At 42.8% G+C, this 22,954-nt stretch overlaps 3 protein-coding genes across 3 annotated transcripts; all 3 read left to right on the top strand.

Moving 5' to 3' along the window:
* The first annotated feature begins 4 nt into the window (after positions 1-4).
* Positions 5-10,005, top strand: rbm10 (RNA binding motif protein 10). The gene is made up of 23 exons (XM_051426203.1): positions 5-229; positions 699-779; positions 876-1,419; positions 1,499-1,669; positions 1,774-1,843; positions 3,341-3,414; positions 4,381-4,467; positions 4,622-4,682; positions 4,796-4,954; positions 5,244-5,404; positions 5,590-5,687; positions 5,959-6,046; positions 6,166-6,370; positions 6,487-6,596; positions 6,695-6,776; positions 7,102-7,193; positions 7,309-7,497; positions 7,842-8,036; positions 8,242-8,298; positions 8,446-8,640; positions 8,841-8,888; positions 8,976-9,031; positions 9,231-10,005. The coding sequence occupies exons 2-23, from the start codon at positions 763-765 to the stop codon at positions 9,319-9,321; spliced, it is 2,850 nt and encodes a 949-aa protein (XP_051282163.1). The 5' UTR covers positions 5-229; positions 699-762; the 3' UTR covers positions 9,322-10,005.
* A 518-nt stretch (positions 10,006-10,523) lies between these two features.
* lrrc23 (leucine rich repeat containing 23) lies at positions 10,524-13,761 on the top strand. Its single transcript, XM_051426264.1, has 8 exons — positions 10,524-10,671; positions 11,566-11,675; positions 11,815-11,935; positions 12,042-12,183; positions 12,414-12,541; positions 12,972-13,108; positions 13,208-13,412; positions 13,500-13,761. Exons 1-8 carry the CDS (start codon positions 10,588-10,590, stop codon positions 13,530-13,532), a joined length of 960 nt encoding a protein of 319 aa, XP_051282224.1. The 5' UTR covers positions 10,524-10,587; the 3' UTR covers positions 13,533-13,761.
* Positions 13,762-14,479: 718 nt separating this feature from the next.
* tktb (transketolase b) lies at positions 14,480-22,205 on the top strand. Its single transcript, XM_051426219.1, has 14 exons — positions 14,480-14,738; positions 16,900-17,017; positions 17,126-17,239; positions 17,376-17,473; positions 18,221-18,412; positions 18,817-18,944; positions 19,048-19,244; positions 19,418-19,582; positions 19,876-20,032; positions 20,119-20,249; positions 20,339-20,422; positions 20,508-20,604; positions 20,794-20,913; positions 21,247-22,205. The coding sequence occupies exons 1-14, from the start codon at positions 14,632-14,634 to the stop codon at positions 21,417-21,419; spliced, it is 1,881 nt and encodes a 626-aa protein (XP_051282179.1). The 5' UTR covers positions 14,480-14,631; the 3' UTR covers positions 21,420-22,205.
* Positions 22,206-22,954: the final 749 nt, after the last annotated feature.

Raw genomic sequence — 22,954 nt, 5'->3', positions numbered from 1 at the left:
CCACTAGTTTCGGGTTGGCCGTTTGTCTGGACCAATCATCGTCGACATTTACGTGTTCGCACTCCAAGCACCAATCACAGACCAGAGTCAGGTATTGGTCCCGCCCACTCTGAAATGTTGTCTTACTGTGGCCATTTTACACTTGGTTCCACTGAAAAATAAAACACCCTTCTCAGCTAGGCTTCAACGTGACATTTAAAGAACTACTTTTTGGTTACATGTGGCACTGGTAAGTGTTTGTCTTATTTCACATACAACTGTAGTTGTTGTGTTTTGACAGCCGTGCGGAGGCAGCGTCTCTCTGCCTGCACTAGCTAGCCAACCTCAGGCTAAAATAGTTAGCTTGCCCGCTAACCGAGATGACCGCCACACGTCATTGTTGAATACTCCTTTTTGGATTTGCAAGGATGAGCATGTGCACCGCGTACGCACATGTTTATTAGTGATGCAGGGCCGTGCCTCTGTTTATCTCTAGCTTTTGGTGAGTAGTTTGTAAAGCAGTGATAAAGGGGATATCATGCAAAGTTGGAGAAGTCTGCAGTATTCAGAAATGCTGCTAACCTGGTGACAAAACTAAGACAATGCAGCCTGCCTCTGGGTTCCCCCCCCCACCCCCACCGAAAAGTAGTTTGCCTCTGTTTCTTAAAGACAAGGTATGTGTACACTGCAAAAAGAGTAAAGTGCTGATGTGCTTACAGGGTATCTAATGCTGTAACCACATAGTAAAACAACAGAGACCAGGAGCAGAGTCAGTGGATCAGCATGGACTATGAGCGGAGGTGAGTTAAACTTTAATGTTACACCTCCCCCCTCCCCCCATAAAGATGTGCCATGTGTCAACACAAGTCCCTAACATTGACTTTCATGGTGAGCAGGGGTGGGCGAGGTGATCGCACAGGTCGCTATGGCAACACCCACAATGATCACAACTTTCGGGACATGGACTACCGAGGCTATGGCCAAGAGGATGAGGAGGCAGGAACAGGATATGATGTCAGAGCAGAGGGGGACAGACCCTACGGCCGTGACGAGCAACCACTTGGTGTCCGTGACTTCTCACCAGGTCATCTCCAAGACCGACCAGGGTTTCACCAGAGGGGAGATGGGCGAGGGGACATGGGGCGTGAGGGGAAAGGGCTCCTGTGGCCCCCTTGCTCTCAGTCACAGCCTGATCTAGCCCTCCCCATGCTCCAGAGAGAGGAGGAAGGATCCCGGCGGGAGTTTGAGCCGTTACGGACTGGCCTGCAGGAAAGGGGTCGGGGGAAAGCTGGAAGGGGCTTTCCTGATAACAGTGCCCCTCATTCAGGGAGTAGGGATGGCAACTGGGGTCGTGATGGCGCACATTCTGAACAGATGGAATACAATACGGTGAGACAGAGAGAGGAAGACCGGTTCTCTCGTGGCGCGATGAAGAGGAGGGTAAGCCATAACAAGTACATCTTTATATAGCTGCTACAATTTTATTTTGTTGTTGCTAATTTGTGACTGTTCTATGCAGGCTTTTCAAATGGCGGCAGAGGAGCATAGCTGCGGGAGCACTGGTCCAGACCTGTCCCTTGAGGAGTTGGATCAGAGGGACCAGGACTACCGTGCAGATCTAGACCAGAACCAGAGGCCGAGCAACATCATAATGCTTCGCATGCTGCCACCCAATGCCACAGCCAATGAGGTAAGTGTATGTCTCCCGGACAAGTTTGTCTCTACAGCGGTCTGATGATGCATGGGTCTTGTTGTTGGAAGGCTTAAATGGCAATAACGCCTCCATTTTCATAGATCCGAGCACAACTTCAGGAGCAGGGAATCCAGCCGAGAGAGGTTCGCCTCATGAGGAACAAATCTTCAGGTGAGAACTTGTCCATTGCCCAAAATTTGTTTTCTGTTCTTTACTCTTTACTCCCTTTCGCTCTTTGTGTCACACTCATCCATTACCAGCCCTTTCATTTTCATGGCTCTTTCAGGTGACTTTCCCTGCTGCTCATTCTTCTCTCTCTTATTAATAAGCGTCCTCCCTTTTCTTCTCTTTTCCTGTCACTGTCTTTCTCCATTCTCTGACAGCGGGATAGATAGCTGATGCAAAGAACACATATTTATATACTCACACAGGCTTTTGCTTAGATTCCTGCTTTGATTCTTTGGTCTGCTGGTGTCTGAATTCTCACTAGTGCCTACAGCAAAACATCCATGCATGCTTTAATGGAGAGCTATCCATATTTTCTCATTAGACAAGAATTCATGCATAGATCTTCACTCCATGGCTTTTATTTTTCCTTTTCACCTTGGCTCTGTTTATGTCTTTTATCCTTTCATGATTCTGCCTCATCCATCTTGAAGTGACATGTGTCTGAGTAGATGAACAATGCTCACAAACTAACAGTGTCAGCTGAGAAATTAGCAGCGGGAAGCAGAATGTGTTTGTGTTTGTCACTGTAGCTATATTTGAATGTGTGAGTGTTGGGATATAAGTGTGCAGTGCAGCTACCTCTCAAGCATCATCCAAACCAGTCAGAAAAGCTCGTCTTTTTCTTAAGGGTTCCCATTAAGGCCATTGTCTCACTGCCCCCTACCCCTTTGCTAACTCACTGGTTGTCTGTAAGGTGTGCCTATCTGACTCAGGCACACTTACAGTCCCCCGCACTGCTCTGTCTTTCTCATCATTGTTTCTCTGTTTTTAGGACAAGTCACTCTCAGTTTGAAATGTTTAAATGCTTTTGTGATTACACTCCTTGTGATATAATGCACAGTGTTGTTTAAAAAAAGTTTTTTTAAATATGTTATATAATGTTTTGCCAATCAGTTACAGTAATGCATGGACAGGATATGGAGTGTTGTTTAAGATGAGGCATTCCACCACAGTGCTACATAGTTCAGACTGCACTCTGACTTTCAGAGTAGCAGGGATGTGTGTGTGTGTGTGTGTGTGTGTGTGTGTGTGTGTGTGTGTGTGTGTGTGTGTGTGTGTGTGTGTGTGTGTGTGTGTGTGTGTGGTGTGTGTGTGTGTGTGTGTGTGTGTGTGTTCTGCCTGGGTGCTTCATCATTCAAAGTCAAAGAGCTCAGACTCAAACTGATGAGTGGGTAGGATTCTCCCTCTCTCTCGCTCTTTCCTTGACCCTGTTGAGATACTTGACATTGCATCCTCCCACCCTTGCAGAGAATTTGACAGTGGCTCTCCACTTCAAGTGTGTTATATCCAAGGGAGAGAGGAAGCAATGATTTATTTCATTAGTGCTGATACAGGGTCTCTCTCTCTCCTCTGGACATGAAGCACTAACCCCTCACTGCGTTGTTGTTATGTTGTTGTTGTTGTTGTTGTTCGGTTACCATGGCGCTGGGCGGTGTCCAGGTCAGAGCCGAGGATTCGCCTTCGTCGAGTTTAATGTCATACAGGAGGCCACCCGCTGGATGGAGACCAACCAGGTCACTCTCCCCTACACAGACACACATACACACATATATGTATATACACATACAATGGGACATATGGGTTAATATCAGGACAAATGTACAGTCACATCATGCCCTGTCGCACACAATGCATTCCAGTATGGTATAGACATACAGAGTGGAGAAATATTTTTTGTCCCCGAGGTAGGTAGGTAAGTTTTTATACTTCGAAGGAAATTTAATCTTTTCTTTCTACTTATACAGAATTCCACAAACAGGCAAATTCATGTTACTTCATGCTGATGTCTGTCTGTCTGGGGCCCAACGACATAGTTTTCATAACTGGACCCTCCCACTCACATTTGCTCATCATTTGTCCAAAACAAGCTCCTCTTTTTTTATAGAGGACTCCTCTTTCTCCAGTGACATGCTCTCACTCTCTCTCCTAAGTCTACAGTACCACCTCTGGGATAGTATGACAGTGTGAATATAATTTCTCACATGGTCTATTGTATGTTGAATCAGAGCAACTATAGTACTTCATTTTCTTGTTTTTTGAACCTTTCATATCTGGGTCATCTACCATTATTATATCTTTAGGATGGAGCTATTGTCTATTTGGGGGGCGAAGGTGGTGACAGTGGGATGGGATGGGATGGGATGTGTGGAAAACTGTGAAAAGGTTTCCCCTTAAGGGGGGAGGGATGACACAATTGAACAAAACACATTGTGTCCTTTAAAAATGAACACCCACACACTACACATACACCATCACAGTCCGTCCCAATTTCCTAAAGCTGAAGGTTGCAATTCTCTGGTGTCCTCTTTCTTTCAGCCTCAGTTCTACTCTCTTTCTCTCTGTCCCCCTCTCCCTCTCCCTCTCGTCCCTTTCATTCTCTCTCATCTCTTGTGAGATGAGGCCTTTCTCTGGCATGTGTGGCCTAATTATTGCTGATAATCATTCTTTGTTCCCCCTCCCTGTCTTTCTTTTTCTTTCAGGGTGTGCTGCTGATTCTGGGACAAAGAGTGTCGATGCACTACAGCGACCCAAAACCGCGTGCCAATGAGGACTGGCTCTGCAACAAGGTTGTGTGTGTGTGTGTGTGTGTGTGTGTGTGTTTTGCTTTATGTGGCATGCTTACATTGAAAATCTAAATTTGTATGTGCGTTGTGTATGCATGTATATCAGTCACTGTAGTAGCACATTCTTTTAACATTAGGTCATGTAACATTTCAACAGTGTGGTGTGCAAAACTTTAAACGGAGAGAGAAGTGCTTCAAATGCAGTGTGCCTAAATCAGGTAAAGTTTAACCCATCTACTGTAAATATCACAACTATTCTCCCTTTTACAATAACACAAGTTCTCTATCGCCCTATAAATAAATAAGAAAGTGACATGTTGTCTTTCCCCAGAGGCTGAGCTAAAGTTGCCCCAGTTGCAGAGGGATTTGCCCATTGGTCTTCAAAAAGAGGGAGCCCAGGGCTTATTGCCCTTGCCAGCACCCTACCACTCTTCTGGCCCTACTGTCAACCCAGGACAGGCCACACAGCAGGCAGATGTTGCCAATGATAGTAAGTCCATTTCTTCACATTTTTCCCACCATGGCAATCTCTTCTTCTGTTAGGACAGACCTACTTTTTACATAACCTTTCTTTTTTTTGTTTTTAATTGTTATGTATGGGTTTGAATTACGTATACTTTTGGAAAGTATTGCTTATTATAGATAATGAAAAATACACTTAAATCATGTTTTTAAACAGTTTTTGGTTACCTAGCTATAGCTTGCAAACCCAGAAGGGGTTGTATTACCTGGTACCTGAATTGTTAATTATACTATTCTCTCATCCTCTCCTCCACCAGCTCTGATACTAAGAAATCTTGGTCCGCATACTTCATTGGAAGCCATTTTATCTGCTTTGGCACCATTTGCCACTCTCTCCCCTTCGAATGTTCGCCTAATCAAGGACAAGCACACACATCTCAACAGGGGTTTTGCCTTTCTACAGCTCTCTACCATAGTGGTGAGAAACATGATGAGACCAACACACACATGCATAAGTGCAGACAGATGTTTTTAAGAATTGTGATTCACCAATATTTAACTAAAACTGTATTCCAATTTAAAATAGCAAAACATACACACATAGGCAATTAAACACAAATGCACCCACACTAACTCACAGGTCTCTGTATGTTTTATCAACAGGAGGCATCTCAACTGCTCCAGATCTTGCAGGCGCTCCAGCCAGCTCTCTCTATTGACGGGAAAACTATTGTGGTGGAGTTTGCCAAAGGCTCCAAACGGTAAACACTCCCACACCCAAACTTGGCCACAAAGAAAACACAAGAGTACTGTACATCATTGCTATCGCACCAATAATAATATTGTAGGTCCGAATCAGCAATCAAAATGTCACATTGAAACTCATATTGGTTATGTGAATAAAATGAATCAGCTTTGGAATACCTAAAACAAATTAGTAGCTTAAAAATAGTGACTGTTACATTCTAGCATCACAAATAAATGTCACCAGAAACCCACTTAAACCTTCTCTGTACCTCTTTTCCATGCTAGTGATGTGTTCCTGACGGATGGCAGCAGAGTGAGTGCTGCTACAGTAGCCAGCACAGCTATAGCTGCTGCACAATGGGCTGTCACGCAGGTAACATGTCTGAATGACTACTCAGTACAGCAAAGAAAACACGAGGGTGCAACTCATCTTTTTATGATTGTACTTGTACTGTGTTTTTGCCTCAGTTTTAAAAGTCTTTTCATTCCCAGACCACTCAGAATGGATCAGGTGGAGGCCAGAGTACAGATTCAGCAGTGTATCAGCAGGGGGCAGCAGTAACTTACGGTCAGGAAGGAAATGAATACTCTGGGCTAGACGGCACGACTTTCAAAACCCAGGTTGATGCCAGGGTTTCCGCTTTGCCTGGTGCAGGGGCAGTCCTGATGGGGGCATACGCAGGAGGAGCAGCCTCAGGTTGGTGTCACATATGCCAGTATACAGAACATATTACCCATATGATCTATATTGCTGTATGAACTTGAACTGCAGTAGAACTCAAGCCACCCGTTTGTGTGCTTGCCCCCGTGCAGCTGCCCTTTTATCTGAGGCAGTGACATCTGGATCAGCAGTTGTGCAGCAACCTCTCACTCATACACAGACAGCTCTCATTACCACAGCTACCACCACATCAGTCACACAGGTACAATATTACTGTTTAATTTTCTTCTTTGACCCTTGTATTCTCGCATTGTTTTATGCCATTACTTTCTTGTTTTTAAGAGTTCTGTCTCTCCACAGGTTGAGATAGTGGGAAAACCACAACCAGCTGCTCCCAGCCAACCTGCTACCCCGGGCACTGAACACGAGCTTCAGCAATACCGTAAGGCTTTGTGTATCTAGTGTGGCATTCAACCCCAAATGGGGAGGGCAAAAACAACTTTAAGAAATAAGAATTTACTTTAAAAAAGCATTGAATTAACATCTTCACTAATAGCTGCAAATAGATGCTTTCTGACAGACGTGTTAGTCAGGCCACTCTTACAAACTTAACAAACCTGTCACTGCTAAGTGTTAATTCTGTCCTCATTTGAATGTGTATGAATCATGATTCTGCTGATTAATGGTCAGTCTAATCTTTGATGGTTAGTTAAATATTTAAATGCGACACTAAACTTGAGGTAAATGTCCTTTGTCTATGACTGTAGCTGTGCCAGATGTGTCCACATACCATTATGACGAAAGCTCTGGCTACTATTACGACCCACTCACAGGACTCTACTATGACCCCAACTCCCAGGTAAAGAGTGTACTGTGACCTAAATAATAAAGCCTACAGTTTTTGAAATTCCTTTTTCCTTGTGTTCTCTTATTCAGCATTTCACTCTAGTTTTGTGTGCCACTCCTCTTTGCAGTACTACTACAACCCTCACACTCAGCAGTACATGTACTGGGATGGAGAGAAGCAAACCTACATTCCTGCTGCTACTGACCAGTCAAACGCAGAAGGTGCTCCCATGAGTGCAGCCCCTTCAGACTCACTGTTTGCTTCCCCTGGCAGCAAGGAGAAAAAAGACAAACCCAAGAATAAAACTGCTCAACAGGTACTCTACATGCTAGATACAAGTTCAAGTACTGACATTTGACCAACTCTTTCAGTATGTATGATTCAACACCCCTGTACACACATTCTACAGTTCCGTTCAGTATTAATATAGTATGGCCAAATTTACTGTAGTTATTTAACACCTCTTACACATTCTCAGCAAAACATTTTAAATGTAAACTTCACCAAGGTAGTATTTATTGAAGGGCTAATGCATTATGTTGTACATGTGTTGTTTATATTGTGCCACCCTTGGGAAAACAACATTTCAAAATTGTAAATCTTCCTGTGTTCAGTCAATTTAAATGCCTAACTTGAATCTCTTGGGGTTTACATTAATAGATTGCCAAAGATATGGAGCGCTGGGCGAAGAGTCTCAATAGACAGAAGGAGAACATGCGTTCTGTCTCCTCCTCCCCTGCTGTCGGCTCCACAGTGCTGCCACCTGGATACACTAGGGCACCTGGCCACAGTCGCCTAGATGACCGCCGAGAATCTGCTAGTGCTGACGCAGGCTATGCTGTTCTGGAGAAAAAGGTGCATGACCCTTACACAGACACACATGCTCAGCTATAAACACTTGTGCACCTTCAGGGCAGCAGGGTATCATAGTGGCTGGGGAGGGGGGTGTCCATCAACCAGAGGACTCTTACTTAAGCACCTATAACCACTTGTCTAGTGCAAGATGAGGTCTTGTTAAGTGACCTGGTGATCCCACTGATTTTGCTTTTCTGTCCTGCAGGGGGCACTGTCTGAACGGCCTCAGATGTTTCTTGACCAGATCCGACAAAGTGCAGAGGTAAGGGCCTGGTCACAGTGATCTGCTTGTTATGTATCTGTGTTTGTCTGATTTCTTTTTAGAGAGGATGTTACAAGCATGTTTTCAAGCATACTATCATTATTTATGTGTCTTTTTACTCCTCGATCTTTGATATTTTTTCTATAGCGTTCCCCACCTCAGCAGTTGGGCCTGGTCCCAGCCTACAGTGGAGAAACTGACAGCGAAGAAGAAGGAGGCGAGAGAGATGAGAGGGAAGGGAGAATGACAGACTGGGTTAAACTGGCCTGTCTGCTGTGTAGGAGGCAGTTCCCCAGCAAGGAGGCCCTCATCAGGCACCAACAGCTCTCTGAGCTACATAAGGTAGTTATAAAAACGTTTTGAATATAGTATTACATTGTATAAAGGATATGGAATACGTGTTCACTCCTGGCTGTATTTTTATTTTTTTTATTGTCTCATGCATTCTTTACTATATGTTATCTAAAAGGTGTCTATAAATGACACAGTTGCAGCCTTATTTCATTCCTCTTGTAATCATGTCTAAACCTGTCTACCCTCAGCAAAACTTGGAACAAAGAAGAGTCCAGCAGGAAGCTGCAGGAAAAGAGGTTGGTCAAGCCTCAGAGTTGGACTGTAGGAGTTGGGTATTTTGTTATTGAATGCAGTTAATATTGATTTCATTGTTTTGGTTGCAGAGACTTTCTGATGGACCTGAAACTCCTGATCCTAAGAAGAGGAGGTTTAACCCAATGTAAGCAACAGTAAAGTAACAAACAAACAAGACTCTACATGTTGACGGTGTTTGGTGTGCCGAAGTGCTCATTTATAAAATATTGGATACTACCATGCATTGTTCCTCATGTACTGTTTAAATCAGGGTTGTATAGAGAGCTATTTATGGTGATTTTCTTTATTTTCAACATTGTTTTATTCTCTTTTTGTCTCTTTAGTGATGGGATCACAGGCACTAGTCTTGGTGCCAGGATGTTGCAGGGAGGAGTGAAAAAGGGGCTTCTATTGCGCAATATGCAAGTGGAGTGATCAAGTCACCCTGAAGTCTCAACATCCTGACCCAGAAAGGACAATGACGAAGCCTAGCACGCAACACTTCACCATTAACATTGTGTAGATATCTAAAGATAAATCTCTTAATTTTGGTTTGACATTACAATTACCTCAACAGTGGTAATACACTCATATGAACTGATCCTGTAGCAGTGGATGTCAGGATATTGCACAGAATGCACTTTTTTTGCTTTATTCCTGAATGATGCAGTTTTGAGTTTTCACTTGCTTTAGAGCGTGTGTGTGTGAGTGATAAACAAGCTTTATGTGGTTGGGAAACATTTGCTGTAGGAAAATGAAAGATCAGTTATAGGTCTTTATGGCAGCAAATGGGATTTTCTAATATTAATGTCTATGCACCATAGAGTTTTTTTAATTTAATGCTATATGCCATGTCATTCAGTGAATGACTGATCTGGGCATGAACTGTGTATACATTTTAAATAGAGACTGTGCCCTCATGAACTGTACAGAGCCACACTAATACTAGTGTGTAGATGAAAAGTGACTCCGTTTGTCATATTGCAGGTATGAATTCACAATGTAATACATAGTTATGTCTGGAGAAAGTTATTTTTTATTTCTGTATGTGTTCAATAATGTGACTGTTTCATCAAGCTCATGTAAATTAATTCAGAATAACACATTTTCTGCAATCTCTACGACTGATGTCTTGTATGGGCAAGCCGGTAAACTGTAGCTAATATTTCAACATTTAACTTGAAATTTCCAAAGCTGTGTTTTTGCAAAACGGTGGTTAAAAAAAAGAGGAATATAATGTAACTCTTGCTGCGAGGTGTGTAATGCAACATCTTGACCTGCAGACATTGTACAGCTCTTACAAAGCGCATTTGATTGTCCTGCAAGTTGTCCTGCTGCTGATGAGTTTCCATGACAACAACCACAAACGCGGTTTGCTCGTGGGGATCGTCAGACACAAACTGCAGTCAGCTTTATCAAAGAGTAAACACTAGCTAACGTTACTGCTTTAGTTTACGTGGTGAGTTAATGTTGGTTGGTCTTTATACTGGTTGTAATGTAAAGTTACGAAGCTTAACTCAGCTGAACAGCTTAGCTAGCTACTGCAACTCGGCAGGCCTGGCAACCGTCCTAAAGTAACTAACGTTAGTAACGTTACTAGCCTAACTAGCTCACCTAACGCTAGTCAGTTAACCATTATTAGTTTAACCCGCTAACAAACAGCTAACAGCTAACGTACCGCTACTGGCCAAACCGACCAGGATGTCCGAGATGGATGAAGACGTGGTCTTGTCGGATGTAGAGGGAGAGGAAGAAGCCCACCAGGGAGTCGGAGAGGACGAGAAGGTATAACTTAGATTACGTGGGAGACTACTTCTGAATAAATATCGACCACGATGGCAGTAGCTGTGTTCGCCCCACTTGTTTTACAGTAGTGCAGCCTATTACCACAGGGGACAGGTTTATACAGGTGGAGTGATTAAAGTCACTCCCTTTCCCATTAAAATCCCTGGTCTCAACCCATTACCTACCACAGTGGTTTTTTAAACTCTTTCACATCAATGAACTGACACAAATTAAACCACTTTTTGTTCCAGGGTCCCCCATTAGAAAGGATTTTTCCTTTAAGATGATTCATGACATAAAGTGTATTAAACCCATGACCAAAATAGTCATACATTTTGTCCTTATAGTGAAAATAAATGATTCTCTTTTGCTTTGCACCCCATGGACCCCAATTTGAAAACCACTGACCTATCTTAATCATAAGTAAGGTCATGATTTGGTCAAGTCTTGATTCCCTCGCACTCCTCCTTTGGCTTTAAGGTCCCAGAAGTCTTCAGGTCTCAAAAATTGTCACAAAATGCATTATATGTTAGTTGGGAGTATGACATTTAAGGAAAAAATGGGGTGTCTGGAAGGGGGATTGCATTATCTAATCCTAAAACCGAACCACTGTTTTGCCCCTGACAGCTGCATTTTGCTCCCAAAAACCCACAAACAATAAAAAAAACTTCAGATTATGGGCATTTAAGTTTAGAGTTAGCATAATTTGTAAGTAATTCACAGTATGTTCTACATGTGAGGCTCCACTTTTATGGCAAAAAAGTTCCACGGGTGGCTACTGTTTGGGCTGGGTCCCGTACAGAAACATTGGTGAGGTCCTGTAGTAATCTCCTTTGAGTTAATACTACCAATAATTCAGACTAAAATAATCCTTTGATATGTTCCATCTCACAGGTCCAGGTTTGCCATTTGACCCAAGAAACCATAGGTCAGGGACTCTCACTACTGTGCCGAACAGGAAATGGACTTGGACATGCATTTGTCAAACTGGACCTAAAAGACAAGTAAGGGGGCAAAAAATATACTCAAAGCAAATTGTCAGCCTTTGCTCTGTAACTTGAAGTTCAGCTTATGCTCCTTTAATTGTGGCTATGTCTTTGATTTTATACTAATTTACCCTTTGTCATCACTTTTACTCCTCAGAGGACTGAATGACATCGCTGCAATCAGCAGTTTCATTCACATACGTTTTCTGGATTTATCCAACAACCACCTCACTGATCTTTCTCCTCTGGCATCTCTGACCCAGCTGCTCTGGCTGAAGGCAAGGAGCTCTCGTATTTACTCATTTAGAAAAGGACATCTCTGGGGCTGTCAATATCATTCACACTAACTGGTGGTAAATCTTGAATGAAACTTGTCTTCTGTAGGTTGACAATAATGCTGTGGCATACTTCAAAGGGCAACCTTTCTCTCAGTTACCCTACTTGCAGTGGTTGAGTATGGCAGTGAACCGGCTAACAGACCTGGATGGGCTGGTCGGTCCTTCCTTGGAGAGTCTGAATCTTACAGGTTGGTCTGCTGGTTTTATGTCAGGATAAGTGGTTTTTATGATACCATGTGAATGACTGATAATGTATTAAGCTACTCTGGAGTTTCCTTAAGTGATGTCAGGCAAATGAGGAACTACCACTGGTATTTGAATTTAGAGAAGTGATAACAAGACATAAAATCAAATATCTGGTTCCTAATGTATTATTTGGAATAAGGCCTTGACAGGATGTTTTAAACCTCTCTGGCAGGTAACGGTATTCAGAGAGTTAATCTTCAGAGCGGCTGTTTTGCCAACCTGGTAACTCTAGAGCTGAGAGGAAACCAGTTGGACACCACTGATGGCATCAACCTTCCAAACCTACGGCAATTATATTTGGTAATAAAAGTACCATGATTTGGTAGAGGCTGATCCATTAATGCCATTATTAAAGGTTCAGTGTGTAACATTTAGGAGGATCCATTGGCAGTAGTGGAATATAATATGCATAGGTATGTTTTATTAGTGTTTAATTATAATTAAAAGTGTTTTTTTCATTTCGTGGGCCCTCTTCTAAAGAGTCCAGCATGTTGAACCACCTTGTTTCTACAGAAGCCCACAACAGACAAACCAAACACTTGAAGAGGGCCTTTCACATGTTGCACAAGTTTTACGGCCACCTACACACTTGACAAGCAAGCTGTAATCAGTTTGTTGCAACCTCCAACCTCACCGCTACATGCCACTAAATCCTACACACTGGTCCTTTAATACCCATGAAATGACCCAGAGATCAGGCCTCCTGTAACTATTCTTGCCCTCCATTCAGGCCCAAAATGCAATCAAACGTCTGGAGGGTTTAGAGAAGTTAGAGCGCCTCACCACCCTTCACCTTCGAGAAAACCAGCTAGACTCTCTGGATGGCCTCAGCCCCAACATGAAGTGTCTCCAATATCTCAACCTCAGGTACACAGTTGAATCACAAAAGGAGAGATGAGAGCCGCAGTGGTGGTTCCCATCATTTAATTCAGTAAAACACTGAACACACTTATGTCTCCGTCTTAGAGGCAATGCCATCCTAGATGAGAATGCCCTGCAATGCCTCCGGTTTTTGTCAAAAACGCTGCGAGCTTTGGTGCTTTCTGAGAATCCTCTGGTGGAAACGACAGACTACCGGCTGAGTGTACTGATTCTCCTGCCACAACTGGAGCGACTTGAAAAAGATCCCATCTCCCCTGAGGAGAGGGTTGAGGCCCAGGAGAGAATCAAGGTAAAGATGAGGAACATCTTAATTCTCTGTGTGGCATGGTCAGACAAAAGCTGCTCCTTTGTCCTAATGTCATGTATTTCATTTCAGGAACTTAGAGAGGAGGAAATATCTGAGCCCTAAGATCTATAATGATGGAACAAATGAGGAAGTGTTTTACTTCCTTGAAAATACAGGCCTGGTGTGTATAGGTGGGTGACTGTGATTGGTTTAATGAAACGTAATGTATATGTTGATAGAGATACACCTCACTTGTAGGATGCACTTTGTGTCATACATACATTTGTACATAAGTCATGTTCTTAAACCAATTATCTATTTTTGTCAACAATAAAATGAAATGAAAATGTTATTTCTGATTCGTCTGTTGGCATGTACAAATGCAGGTGATTAGCTGGCGTTACAAAACAGTGTGTCAGTGACTAAGGAATAAGAAATGAGGGAGTATTGAACCTTGTGTTTCTGGCCAAACTGTCCTGTGTTTCCCTGAGTAAGAATGAGAGGGCAAAATCGGCAGGCGGCATTTCCCTATTGGCAGCCATCCAGCTGTAGCTTTAAAGGGACAGTGACATGAGCTGTATGTGTGTGGGGAAACAGTGCAGTTACCTTATGGTGTCCACCTAAGGGCCAGTTATGCACATTATATCATATAGTATAATTAATTCTGATCATTAGTAGTCAGACATAGTTTGAAGTTGTCAAAACCATTTCCACCTCACCATTATAATGTTGCCACAACCAGGAAGTCAACTACCCATTTCACTGACTAGGTTGAACATTTTATTCTTAGTCTTACTCACTATTGTTAAAAGTGCTGAATGCAATTTCTGTCGTTGTATTAAATTCATAACAGAGCCATAAAACTACATTTCTATACATTGTATTGCATATGTCAATGTATTAGAGATTTGATCATTTACAATGATAAGATTTTTATCTTTCATGAGCTGAACAGGATTTGTGAAAGCAACATCTCCTGCGCAACTTAACTCCATAATGTCCCTGCAAATGATTGGATTAACTTGGGTGGGAGTGGCTGTGAAGAGACATAAGTCCCCATCCTCTGTCCTTCCTCCTCCTCCTCGGTTGTACTTTCACCGGGCAGCTAGCAGCGGCGTGGCGCAGCATTGAACTTACGACACCTGGAAACGACTTGTGTGACTGAAATAACCAAAATTAACCATTGAAGCGGTCGTTATTCTCACTAAATAACCCAGAAACCATGACTAGCTACCACAAGCCCGACGAGAAGACCCTGCAGGGGCTGAAAGACATCGCTAACAAGCTCAGGATTCACTCCATCAAGGCGACGTGCGCCTCTAACTCTGGGTAAGTCATTCAAAGTTATGTTAGACGGAACTATTAACTATAAGTCGGCTCCATAGGACGAAAATGTGGCACAGGTTGTAACCTCACTGTAGCACACGCACGTTTTTACCTGCGGGGCCCGGTTGCACGTGCTGCAGATTGTGTTCACGCGGTGTGGACGTTAAGCTAATGCCGAGCAACCGTTACATAAACGTTAGAAGTTGCTTTGTGAGTCGAGTGTACAGTTCCTCAGATTAGCATAAGCTAACAGTGTGTGTGTGTGTGTGTGTGTGTGTGTGTGTGTGTGTGTGTGTGTGTGTGTTTAAGACGTTGACATAAGTTAAAACAAACTGCAGCGCCTGTATGTAACGTTAGTTGGTCGCTAAAGTCAGTGGAAGCTAGCTGGTAATTCATTCTGTATAATAGCTCTGATTGGTGTAGTCGCTTAATGAAACTTAATTAGCAACGAGCTGCTTTTGCTAGCTAACAAGAAGAAATCACATGATCACGCCAGAAGATGAATCTCGTGGTCGGTTTGACGCGCCGATTTTAAAGTTGCAGCTGCATCTTAAAATGTACACAATGTACACCGGTTGAGAGATGATCTCTGGAAGGAGAAAAAAAATCTGTGTCAAGTGAGAGAGCCATCAAAAGCGCCACCTGTGGCATTGTTTCATCATAACTGCCAGAAGCAACCTGCCGTCTTCCTCCTCACTGGAGGAAATGTCACCTGTATCTTGACGCAATGTCCAAGCGGGAAATGGTTTACACAGTTTCCTCCTCGACAGGTTATAGTTTATGTGATCTAGAGATTATTCTTGCTGCCATTCCCCCCCTTCCTTGTCTTCCTACTGTCAGGGTTACGATTAGGTCAATACATGTGTACATAACTTAAAACCGAAGTTTACACAGCAAGAATCAGAAAGGTTTTTAATTTGAAATGCGTTTTGTATGCTTCTGTCACATGCACCATCAGTCTTATCTGTGCAGCAGGGAGGACTGCTGTGGACTACAAGGTTTTAACTGTTTTTTTTTTTAGCTTGTCAAAGAAAACAATTCATGCAAAATATCTATATAACTATAATATAATATAAATATAATATACCTTTTTTGGGGGGGACGTCCAGAATCTGAACCAGAACAAAAATAAATAAGCATGTTTGTTAAATACGAACTGAAATGCTACAACATTTTACGTTGTGTTATCTGTCAATCACCTGGCTAGAATTTTACATTTAGACTGTCCACATAGTTACAAACAAACTTTCATTGTATTTGAAATGCATCCTTCCAGAAAATCCGGTTTTATGTAATCTCAGCCGTGAGGCAAGTTGCAACCTCCCAAAATAAAGGTTTGTTTTCAAACCCCATTTGTCACTTCCTTGTGTCAACTGACAAGGAAGTGGATGGGTTCTGTCCTGAATGCCCATGGCTATCCGGCATCTGATGTTCTGATACTACCGCCTCCCCTTAACAAAGGGTGTCTTTGAGTTTTGACACCCTACTCTCAACACACGTTGTTCCTCATTATTTGATGGTTATGGAACATTACACTTGAGCATCTGATTGCATTGTTATGGTTTTCATGAATTTACTACAGTTTATTTCTCAGCAGGTTATCGCTCAGCAAAAGGATAATGGGTAAACAAGGCACTAGGTTTTTTTTTTTTTGTTTTTAAATAACAGTGACCATGATGTATGTTTGAATAAGATAACTGTGTTTCTAGCATGGTTTTAAATGATGCCATTTGTAACTTAACCCACATAGGGAAGCTGAGATGCTGTTGAGTAACGTGGGATTTCTAAACATGTCTATTACAATACTTGGACCACTATGCAGCAACTAACAGTTTCACAAGTTTGCTTATTGTTTTTAGTTTTGTTTTTTAGGTTTTCTGAAGTGTGGTAACATAACTGATGTGGTCATGTTGCAGATTAACAATCTACTGATTCGTGATATTCCTAATCCCAAAAGATAGGACAAATTTATCCCTTGGAATGGTTCTCCTGGAATGACTGATACTTCAGTGGTTTTATTTTCAAACTAAAACAAAGTGCAAGGATTCCTGAATGTACAAACACATGCATGTATGTGCACGGTGTGTGAATGTATTTTATTTTTTAAATAATGGCGTCTCTACTGTGACTTAAGTTCTTATTTCATTTTTTTTTCTCTCCTCAGTCACCCCACATCATGCTGCAGCGCTGCAGAGCTCATGTCCGTGCTCTTCTTCAACACCATGCGTTATAAAGCAGATGACCCTCGCAACCAGTGTAACGACCGCTTTGTGCTCTCAAAGGTCGGCATTTCTTTGTTTATGAGATGTGTAGATAGTCTTTAGTTTGTCTGGGCACTTGAGATTTGGTAATGTCGTTGTCTATAAAGATTTTCTCCCGCCTGTCTCTAGGGCCATGCTGCACCTATCCTGTATGCCGCCTGGGCAGAGGCAGGTTTTGTGAAGGAGTCTGATCTGCTCAACCTGCGCAAGATTGACTGTGAGCTGGAGGGCCACCCCACACCAGTAAGTCAAAAATCCAGAGATCCTTTCTGGTGTTGCTGCTTCCCTGGAGAACAGACAGAATATGATGTACATGTCACTTTTTAAATGTAGAATGTATATTTGTTCATTTTTTTTCGCCCTTTGTCCTATCCACCAGAAACTGGAATTTGTTGATGTGGCTACAGGATCTCTGGGTCAGGGTCTCGGTGCTGCCTGTGGGATGGCCTACACTGGCAAACACTTTGACAAATCCAGGTATGTTTACAAAAACTGTGTGGATTCATTATCGCTTTTTAAAACTGGTATATAATCTGGAACATTTTTGTACAGTTTCTGTCTTCGTCATTAGTCTGAAGAACGTCCTTTTTGAAGGCAGGGGTCTCTGTTCAAATCAGTGTTTAATAATTGTGTAATGTCTTGACCTGTTGGCAGAGAGCTACTTTCTTTTTAATGTAGAGCCTGATGCACCGTAATGTGTCTGATGGCTAAATCGGGAGAAGTGTAGTTGTAATTGATTTAAATTACTGCAGGCTTCAGCCAGGGAGTGAGGTCAAAAGGTGTTTGCATTGCTGCAACAGAGTACTAGTCAAGATAGTGGAAGTATTACTGAATGATTCATGGAATATTGAATATTCATTGCCAATAATTCTGTTGATTCTAAGGAGTCCCCCAGGAATTTAAGGTAGTTTATACCTCACATAGTCATATGTATAGGGGCACTAAAGGGGTATAAACTTTACAAATTAAAATCTCTTTGAATCTTTGTTTTTGAAGGCAACAGGATGCAACTGTTAATTTCCAACTCTAATATAAGTTTAAAGACATAATGAATCATTGCTTCCAGTAAAGTATCCTGTATTGTAAGTATAAGGATTCTCGTCTTATGATCCAACCTTTTTTTCCTTTTTGAGTAGTCCACCTCAACCATTGCGTGCCTCATTGTTTAGAGCAACAACACTAATATTCCCCATTTTTTCCCCCCCTTTCTACATTGTGTTGTAGCTACCGTGTATACTGCATGATGGGTGATGGAGAATGTTCAGAGGGCTCAGTGTGGGAGGCCATGGCCTTTGCCTCCTACTACCAGCTGGACAACTTGGTGGCTATCATGGATGTCAATCGGCTCGGTCAGAGTGAGGCGGCACCCCTGAAGCATGACATGGAGACCTACCGCAAGCGCTGTGAAGGCTTTGGGTCAGTACAAAACGTTGACTTTCCATTGCTCCACTTTTGTCTAATATCCTAGTAAACACTTTGATCTTATGGTAACCCCTTTTTTTTTATTGTATTTGTATCTAATCAAGGTCGACCTATTATTTCAAAAGCTGTTTCTATGGGGTTTAGTATTGTCTTATCTTACTGTCAAACTTCTTGGGTTGAAGTTTCATTTGGCCATCTCTCAGGCATCTTTTTCACATGCTTTCTGTTTTCTTTTTCTCTATCCTCCTGAAGCCTATTGACCCTTCTACTGCTGCTCCCATCACACAGTTAATAAGTTTGATGCCTGATATGTTAGCAAGTTAATACGTCCCATGTTTTGGGTTAATATTTGTTGTACTGTGTGACATGCTGTTAAAATCGAGCCATGTCTTGTGTAGGTGGAACACATACGTTGTGGATGGACATGATGTGGAGGAGCTGTGCAAAGCTTTCTGGCAGGCTAAGCAGGTCAAGGGCAAACCCACTTGCATTGTTGCGAAGACATTCAAGGGCAAAGGACTCAAAAGTAAGTGCGGTTTTTCACATGGTGAAATATTTTTATATTTACTGAACTATTTTATTCTTCTGTCCTGTGAGTTGATTGAGAGCTTTTCATACCTTGTCTGTAGATATTGAGGATCTGGATAACTGGCATGGAAAGCCCATCCCCAAGGACAGGGTGGGTGACGTCCTGAAGGACCTACAGGCTCAGATCCAGGTCCCCAATAAGAGCCTGTCCCCTGAGATGCCTGAAGATGACACAGCACCTGCCGACCTCAGCCCCATCACCCTGTCTTCACCCCCAGCATACAAAATTGGAGACAAGGTACTTGTTTTTGTTTTCCTTTTTAGGGACACTTGAAGCATGTTTTAGCATAAGTCTCTTGTTTGCTTGGTGGGTGGTTGCCTCTCCTCATACTGATATCAGCACTTTAAGATGTCTTTATCTACCTTGTTAAACTGTCTTTACTTACACTCTTTTCCTTTTTGCTCTGTCAGATGGCAACAAGGCGTGCATATGGTGTGGCACTGGCCAAGCTGGGCCAGTCGAGCAAGAGAGTGGTGGCCCTGGATGGAGACACCAAAAACTCCACCTTCTCAGAGACCTTCAAGAAGGCCTTCCCTGAACGCTACATTGAGTGCTTCATCGCTGAACAGAACATGGTGCGTAATATTTCTTCATGGGTTATTTAAAAGCTGTAGCCTCCTTTTTTTTTTTTTTTTTCCCCTTTTTTATTTTTAAGTTACAAAAGTCAGACAGGATTAACTCCAAGTTATGAAAGAGGGATGAACTCTATTCTCATAATCTGCTCCAAATTGGTCTAATCTGTTACTATTCATTCTCTAGCACAGTAATCCCAGCCTCTCACTGCTGCATGTCACTTGTGAGCAGATTAGTCACCTCCGCTGTCATGAAGACTAACCCATATTTCTGATGTCTTTCCTTGCTGCTGCAGGTAGGAGTAGCCATTGGCTGTGCCACCCGTGACCGCACGGTTTCATTTGCCAGCACGTTTGCGGCCTTCTTCTCCAGAGCTTATGACCAGATCCGCATGGGAGCCATCTCCCAGTCAAACGTCAACCTGGTAGGGTCCCACTGCGGAGTCTCCATCGGTAAGCTCTCTGCTGAAGCGTCACTCTTTCCCTAAAGGGCAGATTAAGTGCACCCCATTCCCTGACTGATCTTACTTTGCCTTCAGGTGAGGACGGCCCTTCTCAGATGGCCCTAGAGGACTTGGCCATGTTCCGCGCTATCCCAACATGCACTGTGTTTTACCCCAGTGAAGCAGTGTCCGCGGAGAGAGCTATTGAGCTAGCGGCCAACACAAAGGTTGGTAGGCCACGTTGTGGAAGTTTGTGCAGCAAGTTGTCTTCACAGCGATGGGGGAGTAACACTCTTAACTCCTCACTGTTTCTCAGGGTATCTGTTTCATCCGTACCAGCAGACCAGAAACTGCGGTCCTCTACTCTCCAGATGAGAAGTTTGAAGTGGGCGTAGCCAAGGTAAATTAGCATTACCATGATTATAAACATGCTAATCTTGTATACCAAGAAAAATTGATAAATAGATAAATGTCTCCTTCACCAGGTGGTTCGCCAGTCTGACAAAGATCATGTGACTGTGGTTGGAGCTGGTATTACTCTGCATGAGGCCCTTGCTGCTGCTGATATGTTGGCCAGTGAAGGTAAGCTCACATTGCCCTCTAGTGGCTAGATGTAAATATTGAGGCCTACATTTTGTAGCCACCATCCACAACTTTTCATTTTATTTTTTTGTAATTCAAGGGAGAATTATGGAGTCCTTAGTTGCTCAGTTTGTTAGTATGGCCCAATGAACATTTCCAAATGACTAATTTCCTAATGAATTCCTATAGGGAAGAACATCCGTGTGATTGACCCGTTCACCATCAAGCCCCTGGACGCCTCTACCATTCTTGCCAGTGCCAGAGCCACAGGGGGAAAGATCATCACTGTGGAGGACCACTACAAGGAGGGTGGGTTGTTTTCTGTTTTTGTGCTTGTGTGTGTGTGTGCTGTTGCAGGGTTCCCCGGTTATGTGCTGAGAGGTTTTAGAGTTGCCAGGCTTTGATTCTTCGGAGTACACCAGAGACCATAATTGTATAAACACTTCAAGTGCTACAGATTGACCACCAGTAGTGAAATTTTAAGTGTGTTTTTGTTTTGTTTTTTTGTCCCCCCCACAAATCTGCCAGGGTCCAATAAGAGGCCATCTCATGTAATTTCCTGGTGTTTCAAACTGGTTCCTGCTTTGTGGATGTGCTGAAAACTGATGCATTGTTGGCCTCTGGTCTGTCTCTTCTGTCTAGGTGGTCTCGGTGAAGCAGTGCTGTCAGCAGTGGGCGAGGAGCCCGGCATTGTTGTGACCCGGCTTGCAGTGAGCGGTGTTCCCCGAAGTGGAAAGCCCCAAGAGCTGCTCGACATGTTCGGCATCAGCGCCAAGCACATTGCCGACGCTGTGCGTCAGACCTTTGCAAACTAAGCTGCCCTGCTGCATCACAACTCAACTTTCTGCTCCACCTGCAGCTACCTGGCACGACCACGTGAAGACCTGTGAACTTCTGTGCTCAAGTGCCATCTTGTGGCTTTGACTCAAGTGTAGTGTACTAACCCTATCATTATTATCACAGGTGAGAGATGGGAATAGGAGTGCGGTGGTGTCAAAGCCTGTAGTGTTAATATTACTACCCCGTATGCACCTTTTTAGTACCCTCTACTGTCCTTCTGCAACATTCCTTTCTTGTATCCTTGTGTTTTCAAAACTGTCTCTTAAAAATGGCTCAGACAAAAACCATCACTGAATACTTAAATGTGTTAAGTTGAGTTTCATTTAAAACCTGCCTTACCAGCAGCCCCTCTAGGTTCTGGTCCATTATGAACCATCAGTCCACATCTTCTATTCCGCATCCCAATGATCATTTCTCCTTTTACATTCCTTACAACCGTGCCCCATGTCTTCTCACTTGGCTGGCATTCATAAAGAAGCACTGTTACTGTTTGTCATACATCCAATGTACTAGATCACTTTTTTTTTTTTTTTTTTGTGTTCAGTCACAGCTCTTATTGCTCTCTTTAGTGTGGTAGAGAACCGTTTCCTTCAGACCAAGTGTGAAAAGTTAAACCCATTTTCAGTTATGAACTGCTTGAGTGTTCCTCTAATGATTCCTCGCCGCATGGGCATCACAAAGTGTTAATGGCATTCCAGGTCACCGGTGTCATCCTGTTATTGCTGTGACGTGCTGAATAAAAAAAATAATTAACCCAGTTAGCATTGGCGTGTTTTTATGTTTTATTTTTGTGGTTCTATGGTAGCAATTCATTCCTCTCATGACACCCAAAAGGATGTTATCCTCTGACTTTTGTTCTAGTGCAATCAGCAGGCATCATTTTCACTTGACCAGTAAAATACCTCAACGCCTACTATATGGATTGGCACCAGTTATTGTAGAGCTGTTCTCTGACAACAAGACTTTCACTCTAGCACCATTATACGTTTTAACATTTTTGGTTTTTAGTGAAATGTCTTGATGACTTTCAGATGTAGTTCTGTGAAATTTGGTACAAATATTAGTGTACAACTGTACCAACAATGAACAGTCTCAGAGCTGCTTGTGTCTGGCTGTGGGCTCTTGTTTTACTTTAATTGAATATTTGCTACATGTTGTAGAGCTGGCAGTGGTGGACTGTCTAGGACACTTTCATTCTGAGTGAAAAAACAGTAGCATAATTGTACTACGACGGCAGAGACAGCTCAGAAGAGATGGTAAAAAGTGAGTGGGTTTTTTCCTAACTAGTGACTGGGTTATTTATGTTGGATGAATATTAACCATTCTCTGCAGTGGAAACAGTTCATCTGTTAGACTGCGGTTCAGGTAGGGGATGAATGCGGTCAGTGGATTACTGCATGTTCCTGTCAAGATTTAAATGAATAGTCTTTGGACACATGACTGTTTATCTTGGAAGAAGACACCAGTACCCGTGTTTCAGTGTTTAGTGTTAAGTTGTCCGACGTGCCAT

Source organism: Dicentrarchus labrax, unplaced genomic scaffold (genome assembly GCF_905237075.1).
Source record: "Dicentrarchus labrax unplaced genomic scaffold, dlabrax2021, whole genome shotgun sequence".
Taxonomy (NCBI): domain Eukaryota; kingdom Metazoa; phylum Chordata; class Actinopteri; family Moronidae; genus Dicentrarchus; species Dicentrarchus labrax.
The sequence above is the reverse complement of the archived record's forward strand: the minus strand, read 5'-3'. Positions and strand labels throughout refer to the sequence as shown.